At 35.4% G+C, this 12972-nt stretch overlaps 1 protein-coding gene across 3 annotated transcripts in view; it reads left to right on the top strand.

Annotated features, from left to right (window-relative positions):
- The window catches only part of CPNE8 (copine 8), a 268360-nt gene that overhangs the window by 231384 nt on the left and 24004 nt on the right, over positions 1–12972 (top strand). For all 3 annotated transcript variants that reach the window (XM_021092523.1, XM_013997926.2, XM_021092524.1), the window contains 2 exons: positions 208–335; positions 12679–12781. In XM_021092523.1, coding sequence (XP_020948182.1) covers positions 208–335; positions 12679–12781 — 231 coding nt within the window. The remainder of the gene's footprint in view (positions 1–207; positions 336–12678; positions 12782–12972) is intronic.

The raw sequence follows: 12972 nt of genomic DNA, 5'->3' as shown, positions 1-12972 counted from the left end.
CTGGATCCCTTAACCCACTGCACCAGGCCGGGGATCAAATTTGTACCTCCATGGTGACCTGAGCTGCTGCAGTCAGATTCTTAACCCACTGTGCCACAGTAGAAACTCCAAAAAAAATCTTTGAGTATCAACATGTATCATTCTTTTTTAATTGGTTTTTAAAGACACTATTAATTTTTTACTTTTTTTGCCTGTAAATTTCTACAGAATGGGAACCCTCAAAACCCCTACTGTGATGGCATTGAGGGTGTCATGGAGGCTTATTATAGGAGTCTGAAATCTGTACAACTGTATGGGCCAACCAACTTTGCTCCTGTAATTAATCATGTAGCAAGGTAAGTGGGTGTCGATAAGTTACTTATTCTAGTCTCCTGGGCCACAGTGAAATCGTAACATTATTGTTGACATGACTCTACAAATGAAAGTTGTTTTCTTCTAATTTACCTCTAAGAAAGAGAGGGAAAAGATACACAATAGAAAGAATTTCCACCGAGCTATCATGACATTTCAGTAAGAAGTTTATGTCAAAATCTCAAGTGAAGAAACACATCCTGGCTTATGTTAGGACCTGTATTTGTTCAACCAAGGAAAAATTTTTTTTGCTCTCATAGATGAAAAGGCATCCATGAGAGCAACATTGATCATGATCTCAACTGTGTAAATCATCCATACCTAAAACTATATTCCACAGAGCACAGAAGTAATGAGACTGAATTTTATGAAGACAACTGAAGCCTTTCAGTGATATATAGGGCACGTTATTTTAACCTCCCTGAAATTAACACAATAGCTAAATTTATAAATTCCCAGAGTTCTACCTGTATATAGTACCTGGTATTGAGATCAGAATATAATTGCTTATGATTCCAAGTACATGTGCTAGAAAAAAAATTTAATGTAAAAATCTATATATACTCATTATTTTTTCATTATGCATAAGTAAATTAGACACCACTTAAAATCCCTAAAAAGTTTGTCTTGACCCAGTTGCAAATCCTCTGAAACCCTGCCTTATTTTTAGATACTTGAAAAAGTATAGCTCTCCTATCTTTCCAAATATGTAGCCAAAACTTGAAAAAGTACTGCATTTGGATCTGTTTATCCATGATCAAAAGCCATGTGAAACCTCAGTTCTCTATCTGAAGTTTCTGGTACTTAATCATCTTCTTATTGGACCTCATCAACAACTTAAATATGTTCTATTTTTCATTATCCGGGACATAGATAAGATGCTAAGAGACCCCAGGACCCAGGGCAGACCCCAGTGGACTCTCTTGTGGAACTCTACCACAGGTTGACAGTGATACACTGATGACTCTTTTCTGAGTATGACCCTTTGGCTCAAGTTTTTCAAACACTTTCATCCACAATCTGTTATGAATTTTATACCTCAACTCTGTACACACACAATTAAAAGATTATGAAATAATACTTATTTTTAACTCATATTTTCTCTATTTCTATGGTATCCTATTCTTTCCTGGTACCTTTTAAAATGCAGGTCTTGACCCACAAAATTGATTTCAAAATCCATTAATGGATCATTATCTATAATTTGAAAAATCCATCCTAGCTTATTGTTTTAACCTATGTAAGTAGTGTTATCTACACGTTCTTTTCCTAGTTTTTTGATGGCCGTCGAATAAAGCAGAATCAAAAATAATATTAATGAAAGATAAACTATTGTTGACTCTTACTCTCTTCAACACTCTCATACCCATCACTGTTTTTTTAACAAAAAGATAAGAAAAATTTAGCTTTAACTCATGCTGGTTGTTAAAAATGTTCTCATTACTGCTTACCAATTAATTTTGTAGATCTTGTCCTGCTATATCTCTACTATAAAAGTTAAACTTTTAGATATAAAATTTCTAGGTTTACTTCTATGTACCACTTAAAACTACACTGTTATATTACCATTTTTATGTTTGTCCAGCGTTTTAAAAATTCTCAGTAGCTGGGTACTTGCCAGCTAACACTTCCATGCTCATTGAAAATAAATGTGCTGTAATAATTCTTAATTGTTATTTTTAATACAAGTAAGAAATACAAAAAAATAGGACTTTGGGGAACCATCTTTTCTTTCCAATACAATGTGAAGTTCCATGTGTCTATATCTTACTATGAATCTAAGAAATAGATTTCTCCATTTTTCTAATCTTTGAGAGTTATGTTTAATTTTATTTTTCAGCTTTTATGAAGACAGACAATTTCTGGAGTTCCCTTAGTGGTTCAGTAGAAACAAATCGAACTAGCATCCATGAGGATGTGGGTTCAATCCCTGGCCTTGCTCAGCAGGTTAAGGATCTGGCATTGCCATGAGCGGTGGTGTACATCGCAGACGCGGCTCAGACCTGGTGTTGCTATGGCTCTGGCATATACCAGCATCTGTAGCTCCAATTCCACCCCTAGTCTGGGAACCTCCACATTCTGCAGGTGTGGCCCTAGAAAGCAAAACAAAACAAAACAAAAACCAGTCAAACAAACAAACAAAAGACAATTTCCAGAGTTCCCGTAGTGGCTCAGCGAAAACGAATCCGACTAGTATCCACGAGGATTCGGGTTCGATCCCTGGCCTCACTCAGTGGGTGAAGGATCCAGCGTTGCCATGAGCCATGGTGTAGGTCATAGACATGGCTTGAATCCCACATTGCTGTGGCTGTGGTGTAGGCCAGCAGCTGTAGCTCTGATTCGACCCCTAGTCTGGGAACTTCCATATGCCAAGAATGCGGTCCTAAAAACCAAAGATAATAATAATAATAAATTTTTAAAAAGACAGACAATTTCTGTCTAACCCAAAATTATCATCTAAAAAAATTTGTCAACTGAAAGACAAGCTGTTTTTTTCAAGAACAAATAGTTTCAGAACAAATAGTTCAAGACAACTATTTGCTTTTAATCAAGAGGAGTGCCATTATTCTAATGTGTATGGCCTTTACTCATATAAAACTCCTTGTGCATTTTATCACTCTAAAATACATTTCAACAGTACTTCACCATGCCCATCATACTCAACAAATGTCTAATAAGTGAAGTCTGTGTATGCTATGATATTTGTCACTAAAAATAATTTTTATAAAGTCAGAAGCAAATACAAATATACATATTTTTTTAATTTGCTTGATTTTCCCTCTTAAAAGTGTGTTTTTATATGTTAGTAAAAACTTAGTTGTTCATGATAGTTTTCTATAAGCATTTGAAGAATGACTCTTCCTTCTCTTTTTAAGAATGATCATTTTAAGCACATGTGCATTTTTAGAACTAAAATCTATATGATAGGATTTTTTAAATGATTTTGATGAGATAACAGTATTGTGAACTGGTCAAGTTTGCAAAACGTGAAGTCTTCATGTGCTGTTCTGAGGCTTTTCAACCCCCTATCTCTAATTCCCTGCCTTACCAGTTCTCATTTCGTAGAGCTGTCCAGAGAACAGTATTTCAAATGATGTAAAAATCCTACTCTCCAGCCTTTGATGCATTGTCACAAATTTAAGTTCCAACACTCTAGTTTAGTATTCAAGAACTTCCACTATCCAACTGTTACCCATCTATCCAACCTCATTTCCCTCTACATTCTCCAAAAGGTGCTACACTTCAGTCATAGAGAATCACTACTTCTTTTTTTTTTTTTTTTTGGTCTTTTCTAGGGCTGCTCCCGTGGTATATGGAGGTTCCCAGGCTAGGGGTCTAATTGGAGCTGTTGCCGCCGGCCTACACCACAGCCACAGCAACGCGGGATCCGAGCCATGTCTGCAACCTACGCCACAGCTCACGGCAACACCGGATCCTTAACCCAGTGAGCAAGGCCAGGGATCGAACCTGCAACCTCATGGTTCCTAGTCAGATTCGTAACCACTCCGCCATGATGGGAACTCCAAGAATCACTACTTCTGATCTATGATGTCATTCTATGGATACCTCTATCACAGCACTAATTTGATCCAAATCCATTGTTACATATAGATCTTTTCCACTTTGAAGAAAAGAAAATTTCAGGTTTTTTTTCGCTTGGCTTATATAATATTGTTTCCTGTTATTCATGTGTTCCCTATGCCTAACCATTTACTTGTTTTGAAGCTGCCACATTGCAGTTTTGAAGAAAGGTCTATCAAATTCTAACTATTAGCTGGACTAGTGTATTGTTCTTTTCTTTTTTTCTGACATTAAGAAATTTCCAGGATCCAGACAACCAGCTAAAATTAATTTTATTTTTTAAGAAATGATATTTGTTAGTTTTAGAATTTCTGTAACTAATTTTCAAATTTATATAAAGGATGCATTGTGTTTTGTCTCATCCATCTATATGATCAATAATAATGAAATCAAAACAGCAATCATGGAGTTTCTGTAGTGGCTCAGCAGAAACTAATCTGACGAGCAGGTTCGATCCCTGGCCTCACTCAGTGGGTTAAGGATCCAGCTTTGCTGTGATCTGTGGTGTAGGTTGCAGATGTGGCTCAGAGCTGGCATTGCTGTGGCTGTGGCGTAGGCCAGTGGCTACAGCTCCAATTCGACCCCTAGCCTGGGAACCTCCATATGCCTAGGGGTGCGGCTCTAAAAAGGTGGAAAAAAAAAAAAAAAAAAAAAAAAACCCAGCGATCATTATTGAATTATCTGAGCAAATGTTCAGTTATAATGTGGATTCTTTCTTTTAAGAGATAACAATAGTGTTGTTATTTCTGTTTTACTGACGACAAAAGGGATATGTACAATGATTGTTTGTGGTGGAGATAAAATTCCAAACAGAATGATCTGATTCCAAATCACTGTGTTATGATGCCTTGCATACTTTTTTTTAATCTCTGCTGAAGAGGTAAAGACACACAAAAGAAAATGCAGCAAAATGATCTATCATTGTGGATACTGCCAAAAGTAGTTTGGGTAACAGCTTAGTAACATAAAAATTACTGTTACTTTATGTTGAAATAGTTAAATGTATTCCAAGGATTGAGATACGCTGCTGATAGTGACAAAGACTAAAATGGATTGAGTAGTTCTTATGTAAAATATAGTTTTTTTTCAAGTTAGTATGTCTAGCAGTAGTGAGAGCTACTCAATAAACTCGTGGTTTTTTCCTAGAGCATCAGTTTTCCTCAAAGTTAAGACATAAAGCATTAATACAAGCATATATTTATTATAAATTATAATACAAAATTCCTATGAATTTCGGAGTTCCCGTCATGGCGCAGTGGTTAATGAATCCGACTAGGAACCATGAGGTTGCGAGTTCGGTCCGTGCCTTGCTCAGTGGGTTAAGGATCCAGCGTGGCCGTGACCTGTGGTATAGGTTGCAGACTTGGCTCAGATCTGGCATTGCTGTGGCTCTGGCATAGGCCGATGGATACAGCTCTGATTGGACCCCTAGCCTGGGAACCTCCATATGCCGCAGAAGTGGCCCTAAAAAGACAAAAGACACACACACACACACACACACACACACACACCACACACACACACAAAAGAATGCTATGAATTTTAAGATAAAACAATGAAGTTCAGAGAAATTCCAAGCTTACTATATCTGCTTTAGGCTATCTTTAACTATCTTGATAGCATGAATGTATTATCCCCTTCTCTTAGGTATACTTTATGGTGAGCCAAAAGAAAACCAAAATGTCAGTAGATTAAATTCATCTATCAAAAGACATAAAATGGCTGAGTGGATTTTTAAACAAGCCAATTGTGTGCTGTCTCTGAGAGATTCAACTTAAGGGCACATTTAAGGACATATAGAGTTTGAAAATGAAGGAATAAAAATCCCATGCAAATGATAATCAAAAGAAGCAGGCAAGGGTGGCTATACTTAGACATAATAAACTTTAAATCAAAAACTTTCATAAAAAAAAAAAAAGGATTCCGTCGTGCGCAGTGATTAATGATCTGACTAGGAACATGAGGTGGGGTTCGGTCCTGCCTTGTCAGTGGTTAACGATCGGCGTTGCGTGAGCTGTGTGTAGGTTGCAGACGCGCTTGGATCTGCGTTGCTGTGGCTCTGGTGTAGGCAGGACTACAGCTCCGATTCGATCCTAGCCTGGAACTCATATGCGCAGGAGCTGCCAAAGAAATAGCAAAAAGACAAAAAAAAAAAAAAATTCATAACAGAGAAGGGCATTACATAATATAAGGGTCAATTTTTTGATTTTATATATATATATATCATTATATGTAATTATGTATTATTCAGCCTGCCATTTACAACAACATGGATGACACTGGAAGATGCTATGCTAGGTGAAATAAGCCGGACACACAAAGAAAAAAAAAATGCATGATCTCGTATGTAGAATTTTTAAAAGCTGAATACATAGAAGCAAAGAGAGCAGTGGTTAACAGGGTGGCAGGGTAAAGGAATTGAAAGATATCACTGGGTACAAAGTTGCATTTCATAGAATTAATAAGCCTAGAGATCTCATGTGTTACATGATAAACATAGAAAATACTGTATCGAATACCAGAAATTTGCTGAAAGAGTAAATTTCAGGTGTACTGACCATGCCCCGAAAATATGGTAACTGTATGAGGACATGATATGTTAATTAACTTGACTGTAATAATTATTTCAGTTTTACACCTTAAATTTCAGTTTTTATTAAAACAAAAATTTTTAAAGGATCAATTCAACAAGATGATATAATAATTATAATTATGTATTCACCCAGTGTCAAAGTATTTTTTTTTAAATTGACATATCTGAGGGAAAAATCAACAGCAATACAGTAGTATTAGAAGGCTTCAATACCCTACTTCCAATAATAAATAGATCACCCAGGCAGAAAATAAGTAAGGAAATAGCAAACCTGAGGAATTCTCTAGACCAAATGGAATTTAACTGACATGTACATAATGTTCCATTCAACAGCAGCATAATATACATTCTTTTCAAGCACACATGGAACATTCTCTAGGATAGATCACATGCTAAGTTAAAAAAAAAAAAAAACTCAGCAAATGTAAAAAGATTGAAATCATCTTTTCTGACCATAATGGGGAAAAAATCTATAACAAAAGCAAATCACAAAACTCACAAATAAATGGAAATTAACACACTCTTGAATGACCATTGGGTCAAAGAAGAAATCAAACAAGAAATTAGAAAACATCATGAGAAAAATGAAAATACTTTATACCAAAACTCATGGGATACAGTAAAAGCACTGGAGAAATCTGCAATGTTAACACATTTTAAAAAGAAGGCAAATCTCAAAAGACCTAAGTTTACACCTCAAGGTACTAGAAAAAAGAACAACAAACTAAGAACCAGTGAGAAGAAGGAAGGAAGAAATCATTAAAATTAAATAACAGGGCAGAAAGAAAGGGAATAGAAACTAGAACAACATAGGAATAAATTGGCAAAACTAAGAGTCGGGGTTTTTTGAAAAGATAAATAAAATCTGCAAACGTTTAGCTACACTAAGGGGGAATATAACTCAAATTCAGAAGTGAAAGGGGAGACATTACAACTGATGTCACAGAAATAAAAAATATTGTAGTGGATGATTATAAACAATTGGACTCCAACAAGTTGGACAACTTAGAAGAAATGAATAAATTCCTGGAAACGTATAACCTACCAAGAGTGAATAAGAAATAGAAAGTGTGCACAGATCAATAACAAATTGAGGAGATTGAACCAGTGATCAGAAAGCTGCCAGCAAGGAAAAGCCCAGAGTGCTTTGTTCTAGATCTTCGAGGTCTCAGTTTTTTTAATCATCGTTTATGACATTAGCTGTGGGCTTCTCAATAGATAGGCTTTATTATACTTATGTAAGTTCCCCTGTACCTAACTTTTTGGTAGTTTTTATCATGAAAGAGTGTTGTTAAATTCTGTCAAATGCTTTTCTCTGTCTCTAGAGATGATCATGTGATTGTTGTCTTTCTTTCTGTTAATGTGGTGTTTCACATTTACTGATTTGTATATATTGAACTATCCTTGCGTCTTGAGGATAAATCAATCCTAAGTGGTCATGCTGTATGATTCCTTTAATGTGATATCATATTGTTTGCTAATAATTTGTTGAGGATTTTTTCATCCATGTTCATCAGGGATATTGGCCTGTAGCTTTCTTCTTTTGTGGTATTTTTGTCTGGCTTTGGTTTCAGGCTGATGCTAGCCTCATAAAATGAGTTTGAAAGTGTTCCTTCTAATTTCTGGGAAGAGTTTGAAAAAGATTGTATTAATTAGTTTTTGAGGTTTCTGCTTCCATTTCATTCTTTTTTTTAAAAAAATTTATTATAGTTGATTTACAATGTTCTTTCAATTTCTGCTGTACAGCAAAATGTCCCAATTATACATTTATATACATTATTTTTTTCACATTGTCCTCCATCATGTTTCATCACAAGTGATTAGATATAGTTCCCTGTGCTATACAGCAGGATCTCATTGCTTATCCACTCCAAATGCAATAGTTTGCATCTCCTAACCTCAAACTCCCAATCTATCCCGCTCCTTCCCCCTGTATTAATTCTTATTTAAATGACTGGTAAAATTCATCTCTGTAGCCTATTGAAATCCCAAATGGCATTTGGGATTTCAGAAATAGAAAAAACAATCCTAAAATTTATATGGAACCACAAAAGACCTCAAATAAAGCTTTCTTGAGCAAGAAGAACAAAGCTGGAGGCATAACACTGACTGATTTAAAAATATAATACAGTGCTACAGTAATCAAACAGCAAGCTACTGTCATAGAAATAGGAATATATTTCAGTGGTGTAGATTAGAGAACACAGAAAAAGACACATACGTATACAGTCAACTGATCTTTGAAAAGGGTATCAAGTATACACAATGAGGAAAGGATAATTTCCTCAGTAAATTGTGTTTATAAAACTGGATATCTACATTCAAAAGAATGAAATTAGATCCTTCTCTTATACGACTTACAAAAATTACCTTAGAATGGATTAAACACTTAAACCTAAAACATGAAACTGTAAAACTTCTAGAATAAAACATAGGGGGAAAGATTTTTTTTTTCTTTTGTCTTTTTAGGGCCACACCCATGTGGAGGTTCCCAGGCTAGGGGTCAAATCGGAGCTGTAGCTCCCAGCCTACACCAAGCCACAGCAAGGAGAGATCTGAGCTGTGTCTGCAACCTACACCACAGCTCATGGCAACACCAGATCCTTAACCTACTGAGCAGGACCAGGGATCAAACCTGAGTCTTCATGGACACTAGTCAGGTTTGTTAACTGCTGAGCCACCACAGGAACTCCGAGGAAAGATTTTTTTACATTGGTCTTGGCAGTGGTTTCTTGGGTATGACACCAAAAGCACAAACAACAAAAGCAAAAATCAACAACTGGGACTGCATCAAGAAGAAAAGCTTCTACACAGCATAAACAAAAAATAAATGCAACTATTGAACTAAACTATGCAAAGCCATATGAATCAACTACATAGCAGAACAGCAACAATCGAGGCTGCAACAACCTAGTCGTAACTCGGAAGACAAACTATGTCTAGTCGATTGTTAACATGTCACGACGGAACTCCGTGAACTATATATCTGTTAAAGGGTTAATTTCCAAAATATGTAAGGAGTTCCTACAATTCAATAGCAAAAAGCAAATAAGCTGATTTTTTAAAAATAGAAGACTTGCACAGACATTTCTCCAAAGAACATACAAATGGCCATAAGTACATGCAAATTACTAATCATCAGGGAAATGCAAATACCAGCACAATGAGCTATAACTTCACACCTGTTAGCATGGCTGTTCTTAAAAAGTCAACAGATAAAAGATGGTGAGAATATGGAAAAAGTGGAACCCTTGTGCACTGTTGTTGGGAATGTAAATTGGTTAGGTGCTGTAACAAGCAGTGTAGAGATTCCTCAAAAAATAGAAATTGAACTACCAGCAGTTCCACTTCTGAGTATATATCGAAAAGAATTGAAAATCAGAATCTAGAAGAGATGTCTGCAGCATTATTCGTAACACTGAAATGTAGAAACAAAAGTATCTATCAACATGTGTAATCGACAAAAATATGGAATATACATACAATGAGATATTATTCAGACTTAAAAAAAAAATTCTACCACTTGCAACAATATGGATGGATCTGGATGACATTATGCGAAGCGAAATAAGTTATTCACGAAAGGACAGATATTATGATTCCTCCCAGATGAGGCATCTAAAATAGTCAAACACACAGAAGTAGGTAATGGAATGGTGGTTACCAGAGGATGGGGGAAGGGATATGTAGAGTAGATGTTCAGCGGGTATAAAGTTGCAGATATACAAGATGAGTAAACTCTGGAGCTCTGCTGTATGACAGTGTGCCTCTAGTTAACAATAAGTTATTGTGCACTTAAAAACATGAGCATAGATTTCATGTTAAGTGTTCTACACACACACGCATGCACGCACACATGCACACATGCACAGGCAGAAAGGGAAATAGAGGTAATGGATATGTTTATGACCTTGATTGTTTTGATGGTAACTTGAATGTATACATATGTCCAAACTCATCAACTTATATATATTAATTATGTGCCATTTTTGTATACCAATTATACCTCAATAAAGCTGTGGGAAAGCAAAGACATAGTAATAACAACTGAGACTTTCTCCATAGGTAACGAGAAGTGTTGAAAGAGAAATAAAAAATAAATACCAAAAAAAGGATCGGTTAAGCCACTTGAGGTAGTATTTATAACACTGCTTGATATTCAACTTAACCATATTGCTTCTCATCATTTTAAGAGCATCATTTGGTAAGAAAAGCATAAAAGCCATACTGTTGTACTCATAAAAACTTTTCTCACAGCTATTTATAACCTCCCATTAATCATGAAATATAAAACCTATGTTTTGAAACACAGTAAGAAATGCTTTTTAAAAACAATGGGTATTAAAAATTGAAAAATGAATTCCTAAGGGAGGTTATCCTACTTTTCTTAAGAAAAAAAAATTAAGCACAAAATAGGTTCAGGTCTGCTTTGGATTTTCTATTGTTTTTGTTAACCATAAAATTAATACAAATTCATCAATACCCAATATCGATTGTTTTATACTGTGGGAGCATTTTTTTTCTTTTCTTTTTTTTAGGGCCACACCTGCAGCATATGGAGTTCCCGGGCTAGGGGTCAAATCTGAGCTGCAGCTGCCAGCCTAACCACAGCTCACAGCAATGCCAGATCCTTAACTCAATGAGCAAGGCCAGGGATCAAACCTGCATCCCCATGGATACTAGTTGGATTCTTAACCCACTGAGCCACGACAGGAACACTCTGTCAGAACGTTTTTGACTGTATGTTATGGAACAAATGAAATGCTATTTTGAACTGGTTCCACCGTATATGAACATGCCACTTACAATATTTTCTTCATCAGGTAATAAAATTACCAATAATTTTATTAACAGCATGAGCAATTATTAGTTTCTCGTCTGTGGCAAAGTTGTAAATATTTTTCTTGTTCAAATAGTTATTCTGCTTTATAAGAAATATTTGGCCCTGACATATTATGCTATGGGTTTATCCCCAATCTGTTCAAATATTGTTATTTAGAATCCATCAGGTACTGAAGGAATTTCATTGGTAATCAATGCACGTTTTCTTGAAACCAGTTTTTTTGTGATTCACTTGATGATTTTTGTGAGAGTAGACCAAAGCCTTCTTGTTAACTATCCATGTCCTAAAAACACCATAATCCTTGTTTCTTACTAGATATGATCAGCATACTAGTTATGTACTAAAAATCATAAAAGTTATTCTAAGAAGAATATAATCTAGATACCCATAAGACAGAACACAGTAGAAAAAAAAAAATAAAGTAGAACATAGTCATAAAATTCCCCTCTAAATTTCTGAGTATTATTTGGTAAGAATTCTGCACTGGAGTACAGAAAACGAGTACTAGAATATGTTCTCATTACACACCTAATTTTTGTCTTTGCTATAATTCTTCCCCATCTTTCATGAATTTAACGTACTCAAACTTAAATAATAGTGATATCAAAAAATATTTGTTCTGTTGCATTTTTTATTCAGGTGAAATTCATAAAAGATCAAACTAAATCATTTTAAAGAGTGTAATTCAGTGACATTCAGCATATTCCCAATGTTGTGCAATCATCACTTCTGCCTAGTTCCAAAACAAAAATCATAATCACTTATATAAATCTACCATATACAATCTACCAGTTATATAATTGCATATATACCTTACCATACATGCAGTACATGCAGTTTCTTTGTTAACAATACAAAGCTGTGTTATCTTGATTTTAAAGGTCAGCTTTAACAATACGAAGCTGTGTTATCTTGATTTTAAAAGTAAAGTTCAGATAGCATATGTAACTTATGCTGAAGATCATACACACATTGTGTTGCTTAGCCAGGATGTCTGTTTCCAAAAGGTGGATCCATTCCTCTGTGCTAACATACCATCCAGCTCACTTTGTATTAGTGAATGAATTTCTAAGGCAGCCAGGCATTCCCATGTGTCAGAATGCAGTAATGTTGCTGTTATTCTAGTGTGTTATTTCAGAAAAATGTATGTTTGAGAATTTGCATAATATAAGCTCCTAACATATGTTTAAATATTTTCTTGAGATTAAAATGTTTATTGACTATTCCAGATTATATTTAGCAACTATCATGTAGAGGAGAGAATGGTTTTATTTTCTGTGGTGTTCTTTACCTTTTAATTGTCTTTCAGATATGCTTCTTCTGTAAAGGATGGCTCCCAATATTTTGTGCTCCTGATTGTAACAGATGGTGTTATTTCAGATATGGCTCAAACTAAGGAGTCCATAGTTAATGTGAGTAGGAGCCATTCAGTGTTGAACTGGCTAAATGAATGCATGGTGCTGCTTAGATTGGGACCAGAGTCTACTTTAGTTGACTTAACAATGAAACAAAATGTCCATGCCTGTGCAACGGATTGGGTTATTAGCCTTATCTAGACAGTTTACACACATGTGTATCATTCATTCAGAAGGCTAAGCTAAGG

The sequence above is a fragment of the Sus scrofa genome, chromosome 5 (assembly GCF_000003025.6).
Source record: "Sus scrofa isolate TJ Tabasco breed Duroc chromosome 5, Sscrofa11.1, whole genome shotgun sequence".
In the NCBI taxonomy this organism is placed as follows: Eukaryota; Metazoa; Chordata; class Mammalia; order Artiodactyla; family Suidae; genus Sus; species Sus scrofa.
Note: the sequence above shows the minus strand (reverse complement) of the source record. Positions and strands in the feature narration are given on the sequence as shown.